This window comes from Pseudophryne corroboree, chromosome 4, assembly GCF_028390025.1.
Source record: "Pseudophryne corroboree isolate aPseCor3 chromosome 4, aPseCor3.hap2, whole genome shotgun sequence".
NCBI classification, from domain to species: Eukaryota; Metazoa; Chordata; class Amphibia; order Anura; family Myobatrachidae; genus Pseudophryne; species Pseudophryne corroboree.
Window position 1 is genome coordinate 79500310 of NC_086447.1, and position 22725 is coordinate 79523034.

General features: G+C 40.4%; 1 protein-coding gene across 2 annotated transcripts; it reads right to left on the reverse strand.

The window, feature by feature from the left end:
- Positions 1 to 1734: 1734 nt before the first annotated feature.
- LOC134911118 (uncharacterized) lies at positions 1735 to 7649 on the reverse strand. 2 transcript variants are annotated; one of them, XM_063919488.1, is made up of 3 exons: positions 7579 to 7649; positions 6815 to 6865; positions 1735 to 4141 (listed from the first exon to the last, which is right to left on the reverse strand). In XM_063919488.1, exon 3 carries the CDS (start codon positions 4125 to 4127, stop codon positions 1818 to 1820), a length of 2310 nt encoding a protein of 769 aa, XP_063775558.1. In that variant the 5' UTR covers positions 4128 to 4141; positions 6815 to 6865; positions 7579 to 7649; the 3' UTR covers positions 1735 to 1817. The 2 variants fall into 2 exon arrangements, with proteins under 2 accessions (XP_063775558.1, XP_063775559.1); XM_063919489.1 differs by lacking the exon at positions 7579 to 7649 and having other exon boundaries at positions 6815 to 6939.
- Positions 7650 to 22725: the final 15076 nt, after the last annotated feature.

The following is a 22725-nucleotide window of genomic DNA, read 5'->3' on the forward strand; positions in this document are numbered from 1 at the left end:
CCCTCCAGCATGTGTGTGTCAGGCATTTTGTGTGTGTCAGGCATTTTGTGTGTGTCAGGCATTTTATGTGTGTCAGGCATTGCTGTGTGGTTCCACAAATGTTAGTGTGTCAAAGTGCTGACCACTGACACCACTATTTCACTTTGGACCGCATGCCTTTTGTGGAACCACACAGCCCAGCATGACTTATTGCTGGGCTGTGTGGTTCCACAAATGTTAGCGTGTCAAAGTGCTGACCACTGACACCACTATTTCACTTTGGACCGCATGCCTTTTGTGGAACCACACAGCCCAGCATGACTTATTGCTGGGCTGTGTGGTTCCACAAATGTTAGCGTGTCAAAGTGCTGACCACTGACACCACTATTTCACTTTGGACCGCATGCCTTTTGTGGAACCACACAGCCCAGCATGACTTAATGCTGGGCTGTGTGGTTCCACAAATGTTAGCGTGTCAAAGTGCTGACCACTGACACCACTATTTCACTTTGGACCGCATGCCTTTTGTGGAACCACACAGCCCAGCATGACTTATTGCTGGGCTGTGTGGTTCCACAAATGTTAGCGTGTCAAAGTGCTGACCACTGACACCACTATTTCACTTTGGACCGCATGCCTTTTGTGGAACCACACAGCCCAGCATGACTTATTGCTGGGCTGTGTGGTTCCACAAATTTTCTTGGAAAACAAATGAACATGAGTGTCTTTACTTTAATACTTTTTTTTTTTTTTTCCACAGATATCTATATACACAAGAAAAGAATGTAACGAAGAACAAACTACTTTTTTGTTTTAATTAACTTTCAAACTTTATTTAAAAAAAACACCTTTTTTTTCTTCAATAAACTTTTAAAAATAGAAGTTTCCTGTGGTTTTTATTAAAATATGAAATGCAAGATGCCTAACCAAGTTGTTTTACATACAGTATACCACTCTTAATTGAATTCCCATCATACAGTAGTACTAATTTATACAGTACAGGAAGTTGGGAATACAAACATTGGAAACCACGTCATGTTTATTTTAAGAAACACTTTATTTACGGACAAAATCATTTGGAACATGTAACATCACACATACTGTACTGTATTGTAATAAAGCCAACATCACACATACTGTACGGTACTTTAATCAAAAGGTAACAGCACAAATACAGTAACAATATCAACTTTAACATTTTTATAATTTATTTTTTTGTGGTGGTGGTGCGGGGTAATGGTTTTTGTACTTTATTTTTAGGTTTTGCTTTTTTGAATTATTTTTCGTTTTTGTCTTTTGCTTTTTAACACTGTCGCATACGGACACCAGAATAGAGGACTGACAACAGCAGCCCCTGGATGGAAACGCAGCCCAAGGCCCCAGATGGACACAGCACAATGGACTCGGCTGCTACTGGATAGATACAGCAGCGCCCAAAAAATCAACAGGAATAAAAGGGGCAACTTGTAACAGGCCCTTACATTACCAGGAATGTGGTGAGCCAAGTTCATGCACTCCCCTTTGAGTAACCAAGCTGCTCCAAGTGGATTCAGCACAGTGCATGCAGCCCCAGAAAATGTACAGGTCATACAGGTACATTGACACAATTTTTTAGCTTCAGCTGTGTGAAGCTGATGTGCTGAAGCTAGGAGGTAGGTAATGATCTGGTTTCATCATAGTCGAGCTTCCAAGTCATTTTCCTCTTCGTTCTCAGCACAGAGTTTATGGTATCCCTTATCTTCCTCTTTTCTGGATCACCAATCCTCACGCGGCGTTCACACCTAGCCATGATGTCATGTACCAGATTTTTGGGCAGCGGAAGTTTGCCCTTGGAACCATCAAAGTTCACACGATTGGCCCACGTCAAGTATTTGTCGTACCGTACATGGTGCTGGAACAGAGAATATGCATATTTCTGAATATGTCCATTTGAAGCTCTGTACAGATGGTCGTCCAGGGAAGTTGAGATGACAGCCAGGGCAATATTGTTCAGAGAGCCTCCGAATGTATTGCGAAGTGGCCTGTGAGCAGGTGTGCTGGTCATCATTGGTGTTCCTGGCAACAGCACACTTGAATCCAGGCCTCTGCGGTCGTCCAGCCCTCTGCGGTCGTCCAGGCCTCCTCTGCGGTCCTCCAGGCCTCCTCTGCGGTCCTCCAGGCCTCCTCTGCGGTCCTCCAGGCCTCCTCTGCGGTCCTCCAGGCCTCCTCTGCGGTCCTCCAGGCCTCCTCTGCGGTCCTCCAGGTCTCTTCTGCGGTCCTCCAGGTCTCTTCTGCGGTCCTCCAGGCCTCCACTGCGGTCGTCCAAGTCGCTGACTTCGTCCAGTCCGCTGCTGTGGTCCAGGCCTCCTCTGCGGTCCTCCAGGCCTCCTCTGCGGTCCTCCAGGCCTCCTCTGCGGTCCTCCTCTGCGGTCCTCCAGGCCTCCTCTGCGGTCCTCCAGGCCTCCTCTGCGGTCCTCCAGGCCTCCTCTGCGGTCCTCCAGGCCTCCTCTGCGGTCGTCCAGGCCTCCTCTGCGGTCCTCCAGGCCTCCTCTGCGGTCCTCCAGGCCTCCTCTGCGTTCGCCCAAGTCGCTGACTTCGTCCAGTCCGCTGCTGTGGTCCAGGCCTCTGCGGTCCTCCAGGTCTCTTCTGCGGTCCTCCAGGCCTCCTCTGCGGTCGTCCAAGTCGCTGACTTCGTCCAGTCCGCTGCTGTGGTCCAGGCCTCCTCTGCGGTCCTCCAGGCCTCCTCTGCGGTCCTCCAGGCCTCCTCTGCGGTCCTCCAGGCCTCCTCTGCGGTCCTCCAGGCCTCCTCTGCGGTCCTCCAGGCCTCCTCTGCGGTCGTCCAAGTCGCTGACTTCGTCCAGTCCGCTGCTGTGGTCCAGGCCTCCTCTGCGGTCCTCCAGGCCTCCTCTGCGGTCCTCCAGGCCTCCTCTGCGGTCCTCCAGGCCTCCTCTGCGGTCCTCCAGGCCTCCTCTGCGGTCCTCCAGGCCTCCTCTGCGTTCGCCCAAGTCGCTGACTTCGTCCAGTCCGCTGCTGTGGTCCAGGCCTCTGCGGTCCTCCAGGTCTCTTCTGCGGTCCTCCAGGCCTCCTCTGCGGTCGTCCAAGTCGCTGACTTCGTCCAGTCCGCTGCTGCGGTCCCCCAGGCCTCCTCTACGGTCGTCCAGGCCTCCTCTGCGGTCGTCCAGGCCTCCTCTGCGGTCCTCCAGGCCTCCTCTGCGGTCCTCCAGGCCTCCTCTGCGGTCGTCCAGGCCTCCTCTGCGGTCCTCCAGGCCTCCTCTGCGGTCCTCCAGGCCTCCTCTGCGGTCGTCCAAGTCGCTGACTTCGTCCAGTCCGCTGCTGCGGTCCCCCAGGCCTCCTCTACGGTCGTCCAGGCCTCCTCTGCGGTCGTCCAGGCCTCCTCTGCGGTCCTCCAGGCCTCCTCTGCGGTCCTCCAGGCCTCCTCTGTGGTCGTCCATGCCGCTGACTTCGTCCAGTCCGCTGCGGTCCTCCAGGCCTCCTCTGCGGTCCTCCAGGCCTCCTCTGCGGTCCTCCAGGCCTCGGTCGTCCAGGCCGCTGACTTGAACCGCTTGGTGGTGTGTTGCAATGATGGTGCGGCAAACTCCAACTTGCCATTCTTCCCTCGTTTGTTCAATGACTTTCTTCATGGCTTCTACCATCTGTTCCTTTATGCCTTCTTTAAGGCCAGCCACATCGGTCTGCAGCTGATTGACCTGTCCACCAACTTCTGACTCCATATTGGTCACCTTACTGAGTAGCTCCTTTAGTAAAACAGGACAGGTACACTGGCAGTCCTGCACTTTGGTGTTCACATCTGTGAAATGCAACCTTCTTCGTGGTGAATGTGTCATGTCTTCTTGTCCAGGGGTGGCTACATGGTCCAAAAAAGAAGCTTCCTGATGCAGCGTGTTTGTCACGTCCTCTAGCACCGGTATTTCCAGATTCATTGGCTGAACACTGTGATCTGCAGGAGATGGAACAATTACATCATATGCCACACCACATATCAGCTCAAACGTATTATTCTTTGCCTTGGCATTTTTTCGTGGTTTCACCACATTTTCTTTCTGAGCCGCCTTGGCAGTTTTCTTCTTCTTTTGTGGGACTACTGCAGCAAGTTTCGGTGCCACTGATGGGTGGGTTTTGGCACTCCCGTAAAATCTGGTAGTCTGCATTCTTTGTCTTTTGTCTAAAAATATAAAAACCACAATAAGAAAACATGTAAAGCACAGCATGCTAAAAATAGCAAACAACTGTACATTTTCAAATAAAGTGCACAACAGTAAAGTGCAAATACTGTACAGTATTTGCCTTTTTTCCCTGTGCCTCCCAACAAGAACCTCTGCAGGAGGGACAGAATGCTCTGTTACGGACTTCAGTTTAAATATACAGTATGATTACCATCACCTGTGCGAACAACTATACTGTACAGTAGTTACTGTATTTGATAAGATAGGTGTTTCACCACAAGTGATAGCAATCATTCAGTACTACTGCACATACCTGTAGTACACCGGGATAAGCAAGGTCTATGTACATTACGTTATACCGAGCTGGATCGCTTAGCAACCTGACAAAATGGCCACCGACCGTGAACTCCCAGCACGTGGCAGCGCTTGGATATGGAGTGAGATACAGTATGGTACAGTCCAGGGGCAATGCTGAAGGAGCGTCACAATCCCCTAGCTCAATTACTAGAGCCATCTTAACAGCAGTGTGGGCCCCTGGACACAGCAATGCACTGGGGCCCCTACCCACTCACCAGCGGAAGGGGTGGGGGGAGCTATCAGCGGCAGCTTTGATGCTCCGCGGGGGATAGGGGGGGTTCTATCTTTCGCTCAGTATGTACAGTAGGACCTGGAGAAATAATTTCTGCTAATTATTCCTTTACTGCACAGATGGGGCAGGAAGGAGAACACTAAACTGTAGAAGGGGGCATTGTGCTGAATGAAGGGGCCCTGGTACATGACTTCCAGGGTGGTAGGGGGTGTTTAATACACAGGGGAGGAGTGGATAATGGAGTGGGCTTAATATTAGTGTTATGGACTGCAATTAGTTTCCTGTATGAAACAGATACAGTACAGTAAATAACCCTCCTTGGAAGTGCATGGGCCCTGTGAGACTTACAGTAGTGTACAGCATAAGGGTCGACTGACATGATGTACAAGCATTACATACAGTACATGTCAGTACTGTATGTAAATTCTTCAATTATTGCCTAACAACAATGCTGCTTACTGTATATTAAATACTGTAGGCCTAGAAATGTGCATCTCAATATAGTAGTTAAAAACACAGGGGCCTATGTGGATAAGCGAGTTCTATGCACACTAAAAATGGCCACCGACCGTGAACCCCCAGCACGTGGCAGCGCTCGGATATGTAGTGAGATACAATATGGCATACATTTCACAGTTCAGGGGGCAATGCTGAAGGAGCGTCACAATCCCCTAGCTCAATTACATTGGGATAAGCGAGGTCTATGCACATTACGGTATACCGAGCTGGATCGCTTAGCAACCTGACAAAATGGCCGCCGACCGTGAACTCCCAGCACGTGGCAGCGCTCGGATATGGAGTGAGATACAATATGGCATACATTTCACAGTTCAGGGGGCAATGCTGAAGGAGCGTCACAATCCCCTAGCTCAATTACATTGGGATAAGCGAGGTCTATGCACATTACGGTATACCGAGCTGGATCGCTTAGCAACCTGACAAAATGGCCGCCGACCGTGAACTCCCAGCACGTGGCAGCGCTCGGATATGGAGTGAGATACAATATGGCATACATTTCACAGTTCAGGGGGCAATGCTGAAGGAGCGTCACAATCCCCTAGCTCAATTACATTGGGATAAGCGAGGTCTATGCACATTACGGTATACCGAGCTGGATCGCTTAGCAACCTGACAAAATGGCCGCCGACCGTGAACTCCCAGCACGTGGCAGCGCTCGGATATGGAGTGAGATACAATATGGCATACATTTCACAGTTCAGGGGGCAATGCTGAAGGAGCGTCACAATCCCCTAGCTCAATTACATTGGGATAAGCGAGGTCTATGCACATTACGGTATACCGAGCTGGATCACTTAGCAACCTGACAAAATGGCCGCCGACCGTGAACTCCCAGCACGTGGCAGCGCTCGGATATGGAGTGAGATACAATATGGCATACATTTCACAGTTCAGGGGGCAATGCTGAAGGAGCGTCACAATCCCCTAGCTCAATTACATTGGGATAAGCGAGGTCTATGCACATTACGGTATACCGAGCTGGATCGCTTAGCAACCTGACAAAATGGCCGCCGACCGTGAACTCCCAGCACGTGGCAGCGCTCGGATATGTAGTGAGATACAATATGGCATACATTTCACAGTTCAGGGGGCAATGCTGAAGGAGCGTCACAATCCCCTAGCTCAATTACATTGGGATAAGCGAGGTCTATGCACATTACGGTATACCGAGCTGGATCGCTTAGCAACCTGACAAAATGGCCGCTGACCGTGAACTCCCAGCACGTGGCAGCGCTCGGATATGGAGTGAGATACAATATGGCATACATTTCACAGTTCAGGGGGCAATGCTGAAGGAGCGTCACAATCCCCTAGCTCAATTACATTGGGATAAGCGAGGTCTATGCACATTACGGTATACCGAGCTGGATCGCTTAGCAACCTGACAAAATGGCCGCCGACCGTGAACTCCCAGCACGTGGCAGCGCTCGGATATGGAGTGAGAGATGGTATACATTTTAAAATACACCGGGATAAGTTGTATAGGCCATGGAGCAATGCACAGGGACATTCATCATTTACGTACAGTATATAAATAATTGTAAACCGTAAATGAAAGAATTACCGGTCAAATACTGTATGACGAAACTGTGTCAATGAGCTGGAACAGTATGGCCTGTGAAGAAGTTTTCGAAGGCAGAAACGGAGAGCAAATTATCAGGAGATTTCTGAAAGGTCGGAGAAGATCCACACAGCAAGTCTGCCTACGAGGAAACAGATTTGCAAAGTGGGTAGCGGGCGGTGACTGAGACGCTCTTTTATTCACATTCAAAAGTACAGTATGCTCTGTGATTGGTGTAAGGATGAATGCGCCTATATTGGCACCAATCACAGCGGTAAGAATTCCTTTTGTGTGAATGTGAATAAAAGAGCGTCTCAGTCACCGCCCCGCTACCCACTTTGCAAAGCTGTTTCCTCGTAGGCAGACGAGTGAAAGCAATAATTGAAATCTGTACCCACATCGCACCCCCTCAAATGCCAGGCAATAAATTACCTTAAAACAACAACCAGGCATTCCACAAAGATTACACTGGGTCTATATCATTCAAAACTTAAAAAAGTACTTCAAAATCACATACTATGCAATAATGTTTCAATTTGCATTACCCAGCAGAATTAGCTTTGCATATATAGATATAGTGCAGCAGAATATGTTGGTGGTTGTAGTCAATTGTAATTACCCAGCAGAATTAGCTTTGCATATATAGATATAGTGCAGCAGAATATGTTGGTGGTTGTAGTCAATTGTAATTACCCAGTAGAATTAGCTTTGCATATATAGATATAGTGCAGCTGAATATGTTGGTGGTTGTAGTCAATTGTAATTACCCAGCAGAATAAGCTTTGCATATATAGATATAGTGCAGCAGAATATGTTGGTGGTTGTAGTCAATTGTAATTACCTGTAGGTGACAAGAAGAGAAGAAACGTCAATTCCCAATCGATATCAGCTGAAGATAAATTAACGCTGATTGAACGCTGCTGTTATGTGTCAATTTTATCACGCTTTGATAAAAATGCACGCTTAGATCAATAAATGCACAGCCAAACGGCTTTGCACAGCCTACACCACTGGACTTAAGTAGAAGACTATTACAAGTGAAACCAATAATTGAAATCTGTAACCACACCCCACCCCCTCAAATACCAGGCAATAAATTACCTTAAAAACAACAACCAGGCATTCCACAAAGATTACACTGGGTCTATATCATTCAAAACTTAAAAAAGTACTTCAAAATCACATACTATGCAATAATGTTTCAATTTGCATTACCCAGCAGAATTAGCTTTGCATATATAGATATAGTGCAGCAGAATATGTTGGTGGTTGTAGTCAATTGCAATTACCTGTAGGTGACAAGAAGAGAAGAAACGTCAATTCCCAATCGATATCAGCTGAAAATAAATTAACGCTAATTGAACGCTGCTGTTATGTGTCAATTTTATCACGCTTTGATAAAAATGCACGCTTAGATCAATAAATGCACAGCCAAACAGCTTTGCACAGCCTACACCACTGGACATAAGTAGAAGACTATAACAAGTGAAACCAATAATTGAAATCTGTAACCACACCCCACCCCCTCAAATGCCAGGCAATAAATTACCTTAAAAACAACAACCAGGCATTCCACAAAGATTACACTGGGTCTATATCATTTAAAACTTAAAAAAGTACTTCAAAATCACATACTATGCAATAATGTTTCAATTTGCATTACCCAGCAGAATTAGCTTTGCATATATAGATATAGTGCAGCAGAATATGTTGGTGGTTGTAGTCAATTGTAATTACCTGTAGGTGACAAGAAGAGAAGAAACGTCAATTCCCAATCGATATCAGCTGAAGATAAATTAACGCTGATTGAACGCTGCTGTTATGTGTCAATTTTATCACGCTTTGATAAAAATGCACGCTTAGATCAATAAATGCACAGCCAAACGGCCTTGCACAGCCTACACCACTGGACTTAAGTAGAAGACTATTACAAGTGAAACCAATAATTGAAATCTGTAACCACACCCCACCCCCTCAAATGCCAGGCAATAAATTACCTTAAAAACAACAACCAGGCATTCCACAAAGATTACACTTGGTCTATATTATTCAAAACTTAAAAAAGTACTTCAAAATCACATACTATGCAATAATGTTTCAATTTGCATTACCCAGCAGAATTAGCTTTGCATATATAGATATAGTGCAGCAGAATATGTTGGTGGTTGTAGTCAATTGTAATTACCTGTAGGTGACAAGAAGAGAAGAAACGTCAATTCCCAATCGATATCAGCTGAAGATAAATTAACGCTTATTGAACGCTGCTGTTATGTGTCAATTTTATCACGCTTTGATAAAAATGCACGCTTAGATCAATAAATGCACAGCCAAATTGCTTTGCACAGCCTACACCACTGGACTTAAGTAGAAGACTATTACAAGTGAAACCAATAATTGAAATATGTAACCACACCCCACCCCCTCAAATGCCAGGCAATAAATTACCTTAAAAACAACAACCAGGCATTCCACAAAGATTACAATGGGTCTATATAATTCAAAACTTAAAAAAGTACTTCAAAATCACATACTATGCAATAATGTTTCAATTTGCATTACCCAGCAGAATTAGCTTTGCATATATAGATATAGTGCAGCAGAATATGTTGGTGGTTGTAGTCAATTGTAATTACCCATCAGAATTAGCTTTGCATATATAGATATAGTGAAGCAGAATATGTTGGTGGTTGTAGTCAATTGTAATTACCCAGCAGAATTAGCTTTGCATATATAGATATAGTGCAGCAGAATATGTTGGTGGCTGTAGTCAAATGTAATTACCCAGCAGAATTAGCTTTGCATATATAGATATAGTGCAGCAGAATATGTTGGTGGTTGTAGTCAATTGTAATTACCTGTAGGTGACAAGAAGAGAAGAAATGTCAATTCCCAATCGATATCAGCTGAAGATAAATTAACGCTGATTGATCGCCGCTGTTATGTGTAAATTTTATCACGCTTTGATAAAAATGCATGCTAAGATCAATAAATGCACAGCCAAACGGCTTTGCAAAGCCTACACCACTGGACTTAAGTAGAAGACTATTACAAGTGAAACCAATAATTGAAATCTGTAACCACACCCCACCCCCTCAAATGCCAGGCAATAAATTACCTTAAAAACAACAACCAGGCATTCCACAAAGATTACACTTGGTCTATATCATTCAAAACTTAAAAAAGTACTTCAAAATCACACACTATGCAATAATGTTTCAATTTGCATTACATAGCAGAATTAGCTTTGCATATATAGATATAGTGCAGCAGAATATGTTGGTGGTTGTAGTCAATTGTAATTACCCAGCAGAATTAGCTTTGCATATATAGATAAAGTGCAGCAGATTATGTTGGTGGTTGTAGTCAATTGTAATTACCTAGCAGAATTAGCTTTGCATATATAGATATAGTGCAGCAGAATATGCTGGTGGTTGTAGTCAATTGTAATTACCCAGCAGAATTAGCTTTGCATATATAAATATAGTGCAGCAGATTATGTTGGTGGTTGTAGTCAATTGTAATTACCCAGCAGAATTAGCTTTGCATACATAGATACAGTGCAGCAGAATATGTTGGTGGTTGTAGTCAATTGTAATTACCCAGCATAATTAGCTTTGCATATATAGATATAGAGCAGCAGAATATGTTGGTGGTTGTAGTCAATTGTAAATACCCAGCAGAATTAGCTTTGCATATATAGATATAGTGCAGCAGAATATGTTGGTGGTTGTAGTCAATTGTAATTACCCAGCAGAATTAGCTTTGCATATATAGATATTGTGCAGCAGAATATGTTGGTGGTTGTAGTCAATTGTAATTACCTGTAGGTGACAAGAAGAGAAGAAACTTCAATTCCCGATCGATATCAGCTGAAGATAAATTAACGCTTATTGAACGCTGCTGTTATGTGTCAATTTTATCACGCTTTGATAAAAATGCACGCTTAGATCAATAAATGCACAGCCAAACGGCTTTGCACAGCCTACACCACTGATCTTAAGTAGAAGACTATTACAAGTGAAACCAATAATTGAAATATGTAACCAAACCCCACCCTCTCAAATGCCAGGCAATAAATTACCTTAAAAACAACAACCAGGCATTCCACAAAGATTACAATGGGTCTATATCATTCAAAACTTAAAAAAGTACTTCAAAATCACATACTATGCAATAATGTTTCAATTTGCATTACCCAGCAGAATTAGCTTTGCATATATAGATATAGTGCAGCAGAATATGTTGGTAGTTGTAGTCAATTGTAATTACCCAGCAGAATTAGCTTTGCATATATAGATATAGTGCAGCAGAATATGTTGGTGGTTGTAGTCAATTGTAATTACCCAGCAGAATTAGCTTTGCATATATAGATATAGTGCAGCAGAATATGTTGATGGTTGTAGTCAATTGTAATTACCTGTAGGTGACAAGAAGAGAAGAAACGTCAATTCCCAATCGATATCAGCTGAAGATAAATTATCGCTGATTGAACGCTGCTGTTATGTGTCAATTTTATCACGCTTTGATAAAAATGCACGCTTAGATCAATAAATGCACAGCCAAACGGCTTTGCACAGCCTACACCACTGGACTTAAGTAGAAAACTATTATAAGTGAAAGCAATAATTGAAATCTGTACCCACACCGCACCCCCTCAAATGCCAGGCAATAAATTACCTTAAAACAACAACCAGGCATTCCACAAAGATTACACTGGGTCTATATCATTCAAAACTTAAAAAAGTACTTCAAAATCACATACTATGCAATAATGTTTCAATTTGCATTACCCAGCAGAATTAGCTTTGCATATATAGATATAGTGCAGCAGAATATGTTGGTGGTTGTAGTCAATTGTAATTACCCAGCAGAATTAGCTTTGCATATATAGATATAGTGCAGCAGAATATGTTGGTGGTTGTAGTCAATTGTAATTACCCAGCAGAATTAGCTTTGCATATATAGATATAGTGCAGCAGAATATGTTGGTGGTTGTAGTCAATTGTAATTACCCAGTAGAATTAGCTTTGCATATATAGATATAGTGCAGCAGAATATGTTGGTGGTTGTAGTCAATTGTAATTACCTGTAGGTGACAAGAAGAGAAGAAACGTCAATTCCCAATCGATATCAGCTGAAGATAAATTATCGCTGATTGAACGCTGCTGTTATGTGTCAATTTTATCACGCTTTGATAAAAATGCACGCTTAGATCAATAAATGCACAGCCAAACGGCTTTGCACAGCCTACACCACTGGACTTAAGTAGAAGACTATTACAAGTGAAACCAATAATTGAAATCTGTAACCACACCCCACCCCCTCAAATACCAGGCAATAAATTACCTTAAAAACAACAACCAGGCATTCCACAAAGATTACACTGGGTCTATATCATTCAAAACTTAATAAAGTACTTAAAAATCACATACTATGCAATAATGTTTCAATTTGCATTACCCAGCAGAATTAGCTTTGCATATATAGTTATAGTGCAGCAGAGTATGTTGGTGGTTGTAGTCAATTGTAATTACCTGTAGGTGACAAGAAGAGAAGAAACGTCAATTCCCAATCGATATCAGCTGAAGATAAATTAACGCTGATTGAACGCTGCTGTTATGTGTCAATTTTATCACGCTTTGATAAAAATGCACGCTTAGATCAATAAATGCACAGCCAAACGGCTTTGCACAGCCTACACCACTGGACTTAAGTAGAAGACTATTACAAGTGAAACCAATAATTGAAATCTGTAACCACACCCCACCCCCTCAAATACCAGGCAATAAATTACCTTAAAAACAACAACCAGGCATTCCACAAAGATTACACTGGGTCTATATCATTCAAAACTTAAAAAAGTACTTCAAAATCACATACTATGCAATAATGTTTCAATTTGCATTACCCAGCAGAATTAGCTTTGCATATATAGATATAGTGCAGCAGAATATGTTGGTGGTTGTAGTCAATTGCAATTACCTGTAGGTGACAAGAAGAGAAGAAACGTCAATTCCCAATCGATATCAGCTGAAAATAAATTAACGCTGATTGAACGCTGCTATGTGTCAATTTTATCACGCTTTGATAAAAATGCACGCTTAGATCAATAAATGCACAGCCAAACGGCTTTGCACAGCCTACACCACTGGACTTAATTAGAAAACTATTACAAGTGAAACCAATAATTGAAATCTGTAACCATACCCCACCCCCTCAAATGCCAGGCAATAAATTACCTTAAAAACAACAACCAGGCATTCCACAAAGATTACACTGAGTCTATATCATTCAAAACATAAAAAAGTACTTCAAAATCACATACTATGCAATAATGTTTCAATTTGCATTACCCAGCAGAATTAGCTTTGCATATATAGATATAGTGCAGCAGAATATGTTGGTGGTTGTAGTCAATTGTAATTACCTGTAGGTGACAAGAAGAGAAGAAACGTCAATTCCCGATCGATATCAGCTGAAGATAAATTAACGCTGATTGAACGCTGCTGTTATGTGTCAATTTTATCACGCTTTGATAAAAATGCACGCTTAGATCAATAAATGCACAGCCAAACGGCTTTGCACAGCCTACACCACTGGATTTAAGTAGAAGACTATTACAAGTGAAACCAATAATTGAAATCTGTAACCACACCCCACCCCCTCAAATGCCAGGCAATAAATTACCTTAAAAACAACAACCAGGCATTCCACAAAGATTACACTGAGTCTATATCATTCAAAACTTAAAAAATTACTTCAAAATCACATACTATGCAATAATGTTTCAATATGCATTACCCAGCAGAATTAGCTTTGCATATATAGATATAGTGCAGCAGAATATGTTGGTGGTTGTAGTCAATTGTAATTACCTGTAGGTGACAAGAAGAGAAGAAATGTCAATTCCCAATCAATATCAGCTGAAGATAAATTAACGCTGATTGAACGCTGCTGTTATGTGTCAATTTTATCACGCTTTGATAAAAATGCACGCTTAGATCAATAAATGCACAGCCAAACGGCTTTGCACAGCCTACACCACTGGACTTAATTAGAAAACTATTACAAGTGAAACCAATAATTGAAATCTGTAACCACACCCCACCCCCTCAAATGCCAGGCAATAAATTACCTTAAAAACAACAACCAGGCATTCCACAAAGATTACACTGAGTCTATATCATTCAAAACTTAAAAAAGTATTTCAAAATCACATACTATGCAATAATGTTTCAATTTGCATTACCCAGCAGAATTAGCTTTGCATATATAGATATAGTGCAGCAGAATATGTTGGTGGTTGTAGTCAATTGTAATTACCTGTAGGTGACAAGAAGAGAAGAAATGTCAATTCCCAATCGATATCAGCTGAAGATAAATTAACGCTTATTGAACGCTGCTGTTATGTGTCAATTTTATCACGCTTTGATAAAAATGCACGCTTAGATCAATAAATGCACAGCCAAACGGCTTTGCACAGCCTACACCACTGGACTTAATTAGAAAACTATTACAAGTGAAACCAATAATTGAAATCTGTAACCACACCCCACCCCCTCAAATGCCAGGCAATAAATTACCTTAAAAACAACAACCAGGCAATCCACAGAGATTACACTGAGTCTATATCATTCAAAACTTAAAAAATTACTTCAAAATCACATACTATGCAATAATGTTTCAATATGCATTACCCAGCAGAATTAGCTTTGCATATATAGATATAGTGCAGCAGAATATGTTGGTGGTTGTAGTCAATTGTAATTACCTGTAGTTGACAAGAAGAGAAGAAACGTCAATTCCCAATCGATATCAGCTGAAGATAAATTAACGCTGATTGAACGCTGCTGTTATGTGTCAATTTTATCACGCTTTGATAAAAATGCACGCTAAGATCAATAAATGCACAGCCAAACGGCTTTGCACAGCCTACACCACTGGACTTAATTAGAAAACTATTACAAGTGAAACCAATAATTGAAATCTGTAACCACACCCCACCCCCTCAAATGCCAGGCAATAAATTACCTTAAAAACAACAACCAGGCAATCCACAGAGATTACACTGGGTCTATATCATTCAAAACTTAAAAAATTACTTCAAAATCACATACTATGCAATAATGTTTCAATATGCATAACCCAGCAGAATTAGCTTTGCATATATAGATATAGTGCAGCAGAATATGTTGGTGGTTGTAGTCAATTGTAATTACCTGTAGGTGACAAGAAGAGAAGAAATGTCAATTCCCAATCGATATCAGCTGAAGATAAATTAACGCTGATTGAACGCTGCTGTTATGTGTCAATTTTATCACGCTTTGATAAAAATGCACGCTTAGATCAATAAATGCACAGCCAAACGGCTTTGCACAGCCTACACCACTGGACTTAAGTAGAAGACTATTACAAGTGAAACCAATAATTGAAATCTGTAACCAAACCCCACCCCCTCAAATACCAGGCAATAAATTACCTTAAAAACAACAACCAGGCATTCCACAAAGATTACACTGGGTCTATATCATTCAAAACTTAAAAAAAGTACTTAAAAATCACATACTATGCAATAATGTTTCAATTTGCATTACCCAGCAGAATTAGCTTTGCATATATAGTTATAGTGCAGCAGAATATGTTGGTGGTTGTAGTCAATTGTAATTACCTGTAGTTGACAAGAAGAGAAGAAACGTCAATTCCCAATCGATATCAGCTGAAGATAAATTAACGCTGATTGAACGCTGTTGTTATGTGTCAATTTTATCACGCTTTGATAAAAATGCACGCTGAGATCAATAAATGCACAGCCAAACGGATTTGCACAGCCTACACCACTGGACTTAATTAGAAAACTATTACAAGTGAAACCAATAATTGAAATCTGTAACCACACCCCACCCCCTCAAATGCCAGGCAATAAATTACCTTAAAAACAACAACCAGGCATTCCACAAAGATTACACTGAGTCTATATCATTCAAAACTTAAAAAAGTACTTCAAAATCACATACTATGCAATAATGTTTCAATTTGCATTACCCAGCAGAATTAGCTTTGCATATATAGTTATAGTGCAGCAGAATATGTTGGTGGTTGTAGTCAATTGTAATTACCGGTAGGTGACAAGAAGAGAAGAAACGTCAATTCCCAATCGATATCAGCTGAAGATAAATTAACGCTGATTGAACGCTGCTGTTATGTGTCAATTTTATCACGCTTTGATAAAAATGCACGCTTAGATCAATAAATGCACAGCCAAACGGCTTTGCACAGCCTACACCACTGGACTTAAGTAGAAGACTATTACAAGTGAAACCAATAATTGAAATCTGTAACCACACCCCACCCCCTCAAATACCAGGCAATAAATTACCTTAAAAACAACAACCAGGCATTCCACAAAGATTACACTGGGTCTATATCATTCAAAACTTAAAAAAGTACTTAAAAATCACATACTATGCAATAATGTTTCAATTTGCATTACCCAGCAGAATTAGCTTTGAATATATAGTTATAGTGCAGCAGAGTATGTTGGTGGTTGTAGTCAATTGTAATTACCTGTAGGTGACAAGAAGAGAAGAAACGTCAATTCCCAATCGATATCAGCTGAAGATAAATTAACGCTGATTGAACGCTGCTGTTATGTGTCAATTTTATCACGCTTTGATAAAAATGCACGCAAAGATCAATAAATGCACAGCCAAACGGCTTTGCACAGCCTACACCACTGGACTTAATTAGAAAACTATTACAAGTGAAACCAATAATTGAAATCTGTAACCACACCCCACCCCCTCAAATGCCAGGCAATAAATTACCTTAAAAACAACAACCAGGCATTCCACAAAGATTACACTGAGTCTATATCATTCAAAACTTAAAAAAGTACTTCAAAATCACATACTATGCAATAATGTTTCAATTTGCATTACCCAGCAGAATTAGCTTTGCATATATAGATATAGTGCAGCAGAATATGTTGGTGGTTGTAGTCAATTGTAATTACCTGTAGGTGACAAGAAGAGAAGAAACGTCAATTCCCAATCGATATCAGCTGAAGATAAATTAACGCTGATTGAACGCTGCTGTTATGTGTCAATTTTATCACGCTTTGATAAAAATGCACGCTTAGATCAATAAATGCACAGCCAAACGGCTTTGCACAGCCTACACCACTGGACTTAAGTAGAAGACTATTACAAGTGAAACCAATAATTGAAATCTGTAACCACACCCCACCCCCTCAAATACCAGGCAATAAATTACCTTAAAAACAACAACCAGGCATTCCACAAAGATTACACTGGGTCTATATCATTCAAAACTTAAAAAAAGTACTTCAAAATCACATACTATGCAATAATGTTTCAATTTGCCTTACCCAGCAGAATTAGCTTTGCATATATAGATATAGTGCAGCAGAATATGTTGGTGGTTGTAGTCAATTGTAATTACCTGTAGGTGACAAGAAGAGAAGAAACGTCAATTCCCAATCGATATCAGCTGAAGATAAATTAACGCTGATTGAACGCTGCTGTTATGTGTCAATTTTATCACGCTTTGATAAAAATGCACGCTAAGATCAATAAATGCACAGCCAAACGGCTTTGCACAGCCTACACCACTGGACTTAATTAGAAAACTATTACAAGTGAAACCAATAATTGAAATCTGTAACCACACCCCACCCCCTCAAATGCCAGGCAATAAATTACCTTAAAAACAACAACCAGGCATTCCACAAAGATTACACTGAGTCTATATCATTCAAAACTTAAAAAAGTAATAAAAAACACATACTATACAATAATGTTTCAATTTGCATTACCCAGCAGAATTAGCTTTGCATATATAGTTATAGTGCAGCAGAGTATGTTGGTGGTTGTAGTCAATTGTAATTACCTGTAGGTGACAAGAAGAGAAGAAACGTCAATTCCCAATCGATATCAGCTGAAGATAAATTAACGCTGATTGAACGCTGCTGTTATGTGTCAATTTTATCACGCTTTGATAAAAATGCACGCTTAGATCAATAAATGCACAGCCAAACGGCTTTGCGCAGCCTACACCACTGGACTTAATTAGAAAACTATTACAAGTGAAACCAATAATTGAAATCTGTAACCACACCCCACCCCCTCAAATGCCAGGCAATAAATTACCTTAAAAACAACAACCAGGCATTCCACAAAGATTACACTGAGTCTATATCATTCAAAACTTAAAAAAGTACTTCAAAATCACATACTATGCAATAATGTTTCAATTTGCATTACCCAGCAGAATTAGCTTTGCATATATAGATATAGTGCAGCAGAATATGTTGGTGGTTGTAGTCAATTGTAATTACCTGTAGGTGACAAGAAGAGAAGAAACGTCAATTCCCAATCGATATCAGCTGAAGATAAATTAACGCTGATTGAACGCTGCTGTTATGTGTCAATTTTATCACGCTTTGATAAAAATGCACGCTTAGATCAATAAATGCACAGCCAAACGGCTTTGCACAGCCTACACCACTGGACTTAAGTGGAAGACTATTACAAGTGAAACCAATAATTGAAATCTGTAACCACACCCCACCCCCTCAAATGCCAGGCAATAAATTACCTTAAAAACAACAACCAGGCATTCCACAAAGATTACACTGGGTCTATATCATTCAAAACTTAAAAAAGTACTTAAAAATCACATACTATGCAATAATGTTTCAATTTGCATTACCCAGCAGAATTAGCTTTGCATATATAGTTATAGTGTAGCAGAATATGTTGGTGGTTGTAGTCAATTGTAATTACCTGTAGGTGACAAGAAGAGAAGAAACGTCAATTCCCAATCGATATCAGCTGAAGATAAATTAACGCTGATTGAACGCTGCTGTTATGTGTCAATTTTATCACGCTTTGATAAAAATGCACGCTTAGATCAATAAATGCACAGCCAAACGGCTTTGCACAGCCTACACCACTGGACTTAAGTCGAAGACTATTACAAGTGAAACCAATAATTGAAATCTGTAACCACACCCCACCCCCTCAAATACCAGGCAATAAATTACCTTAAAAACAACAACCAGGCATTCCACAAAGATTACACTGAGTCTATATCATTCAAAACTTAAAAAAGTACTTCAAAATCACATACTATGCAATAATGATTCAATTTGCATTACCCAGCAGAATTAGCTTTACATATATAGATATAGTGCAGCAGAATATGTTGGTGGTTGTAGTCAATTGTAATTACCTGTAGGTGACAAGAAGAGAAGAAACGTCAATTCCCAATCGATATCAGCTGAAGATAAATTAACGCTGATTGAACGCTGCTGTTATGTGTCAATTTTATCACGCTTTGATAAAAATGCACGCTTAGATCAATAAATGCACAGCCAAACGGCTTTGCACAGCCTACACCACTGGACTTAAGTCGAAGACTATTACAAGTGAAACCAATAATTGAAATCTGTAACCACACCCCACCCCCTCAAATACCAGGCAATAAATTACCTTAAAAACAACAACCAGGCATTCCACAAAGATTACACTGGGTCTATATCATTCAAAACTTAAAAAAAGTACTTAAAAATCACATACTATGCAATAATGTTTCAATTTGCATTACCCAGCAGAATTAGCTTTGCATATATAGTTATAGTGCAGCAGAATATGTTGGTGGTTGTAGTCAATTGTAATTACCTGTAGGTGACAAGAAGAGAAGAAACGTCAATTCCCAATCGATATCAGCTGAAGATAAATTAATGCTGATTGAACGCTGCTGTTATGTGTCAATTTTATCACGCTTTGATAAAAATGCACACTTAGATCAATAAATGCACAGCCAAACGTCTTTGCACAGCCTACACCACTGGACTTAAGTGGAAGACTATTACAAGTGAAACCAATAATTGAAATCTGTAACCACACCCCACCCCCTCAAATGCCAGGCAATAAATTACCTTAAAAACAACAACCAGGCAATCCACAGAGATTACACTGGGTCTATATCATTCAAAACTTAAAAAATTACTTCAAAATCACATACTATGCAAGAATGTTTCAATATGCATTACCCAGCAGAATTAGCTTTGCATATATAGATATAGTGCAGCAGAATATGTTGGTGGTTGTAGTCAATTGTAATTACCTGTAGGTGACAAGAAGAGAAGAAACGTCAATTCCCAATCGATATCAGCTGAAGATAAATTAACGCTGATTGAACGCTGCTGTTATGTGTCAATTTTATCACGCTTTGATAAAAATGCACGCTTAGATCAATAAATGCACAGCCAAACGGCTTTGCACAGCCTACACCACTGGACTTAAGTAGAAGACTATTACAAGTGAAACCAATAATTGAAATCTGTAACCACACCCCACCCCCTCAAATACCAGGCAATAAATTACCTTAAAAACAACAACCAGGCATTCCACAAAGATTACACTGGGTCTATATCATTCAAAACTTAAAAAAGTACTTAAAAATCACATACTACGCAATAATGTTTCAATTTGCATTACCCAGCAGAATTAGCTTTGCATATATAGTTATAGTGCAGCAGAATATGTTGGTGGTTATAGTCAATTGTAATTACCTGTAGGTGACAAGAAGAGAAAAAACGTCAATTCCCAATCGATATCAGCTGAAGATAAATTAACGCTGATTGAACGCTGCTGTTATGTGTCAATTTTATCACGCTTTGATAAAAATGCACGCTTAGATCAATAAATGCACAGCCAAACGGCTTTGCACAGCCTACACCACTGGACTTAATTAGAAAACTATTACAAGTGAAACCAATAATTGAAATCTGTAACCACACCCCACCCCCTCAAATACCTGGCAATAAATTACCTTAAAAAAAACAACCAGGCATTCCACAAAGATTACACTGGGTCTATATCATTCAAAACTTAAAAAAGTACTTCAAAATCACATACTATGCAATAATGTTTCAATTTGCATTACCCAGCAGAATTAGCTTTGCATATATAGATATAGTGCAGCAGAATATGTTGGTGGTTGTAGTCAATTGTAATTACCTGTAGGTGACAAGAAGAGAAGAAACGTCAATTCCCAATCGATATCAGCTGAAGATAAATTAACGCTGATTGAACGCTGCTGTTATGTGTCAATTTTATCACGCTTTGATAAAAATGCACGCTTAGATCAATAAATGCACAGCCAAACGGCTTTGCACAGCCTACACCACTAGACTTAAGTAGAAGACTATTACAAGTGAAACCAATAATTGAAATTGGTAACCACACCCCTCTTCCTCAAATACCAGGCAATAAATTACCTTAAAAACAACAACCAGGCATTCCACAAAGATTACACTGGGTCTATATCATTCAAAACTTAAAAAAGTACTTAAAAATCACATACTATGCAATAATGTTTCAATTTGCATTACCCAGCAGAATTAGCTTTGCATATATAGTTATAGTGCAGCAGAATATGTTGGTGGTTGTAGTCAATTGTAATTACCTGTAGGTGACAAGAAGAGAAGAAACGTCAATTCCCAATCGATATCAGCTGAAGATAAATTAACGCTGATTGAACGCTGCTGTTATGTGTCAATTTTATCACGCTTTGATAAAAATGCACACTTAGATCAATAAATGCACAGCCAAATGGCTTTGCACAGCCTACACCACTGGACTTAAGTAGAAGACTATTACAAGTGAAACCAATATTTGAAATCTGTAACCACACCCCACCCCCTCAAATGCCAGGCAATAAATTACCTTAAAAACAACAACCAGGCATTCCACAAAGTTTACAGTGGGTCTATATCATTCAAAACTTAAAAAAGTACTTCAAAATCACATACTATGCAATAATGTTTCAATTTGCATTACCCAGCAGAATTAGCTTTGCATATATAGATATAGTGCAGCAGAATATGTTGGTGATTGTAGTCAATTGTAATTACCCAGCAGAATTAGCTTTGCATATATAGATATAGTGCAGCAGAATATGTTGGTGGTTGTAGTCAATTGTAATTACCCAGCAGAATTAGCTTTGCATATATATATATATATATAGTGCAGCAGAATATGTTGGTGGTTGTAGTCAATTGTTATTACCTGTAGGTGACAAGAAGAGTAGAAACGTCAATTCCCAATCGATATCAGCTGAAGATAAATTAACGCTGATTGAACGCTGCTATGTGTCAATTTTATCACGCTTTGATAAAAATGCACGCTTAGATCAATAAATGCACAGCCAAACGGCTTTGCACAGCCTACACCACTGGACTTAAGTAGAAGACTATTACAAGTGAAACCAATAATTGAAATCTGTAACCACACCCCACCCCCTCAAATGCCAGGCAATAAATTACCTTAAAAACAACAACCAGGCATTCCACAAAGATTACACTGGGTCTATATCATTCAAAACTTAAAAAAGTACTTCAAAATTACATACTATGCAATAATGTTTCAATTTGCATTACCCAGCAGAATTAGCTTTGCATATATAGATATAGTGCAGCAGAATATGTTGGTGGTTGTAGTCAATTGCAATTACCTGTAGGTGACAAGAAGAGAAGAAACGTCAATTCCCAATCGATATCAGCTGAAAATAAATTAACGCTGATTGAACGCTGCTGTTATGTGTCAATTTAATCACGCTTTGATAAAAATGCACGCTTAGATCAATAAATGCACAGCCAAATGGCTTTGCACAGCCTACACCACTGGACATAATTAGAAAACTATTACAAGTGAAACCAATAATTAAATTCTGTAACCACACCCCACACCCCACCCCCTCAAATGCCAGGCAATAAAATACCTTAAAAACAACAACCAGGCATTCCACAAAGATTACACTGGGTCTATATCATTCAAAACTTAAAAAAGTACTTCAAAATTACATACTATGCAATAATGTTTCAATTT

Excerpts from the sequence above, each read along its gene's own strand:
- LOC134911118 (XM_063919488.1), bottom strand. The coding sequence starts at position 4,127 with ATGCAGACTACCAGATTTTACGGGAGTGCCAAAACCCACCCATCAGTG.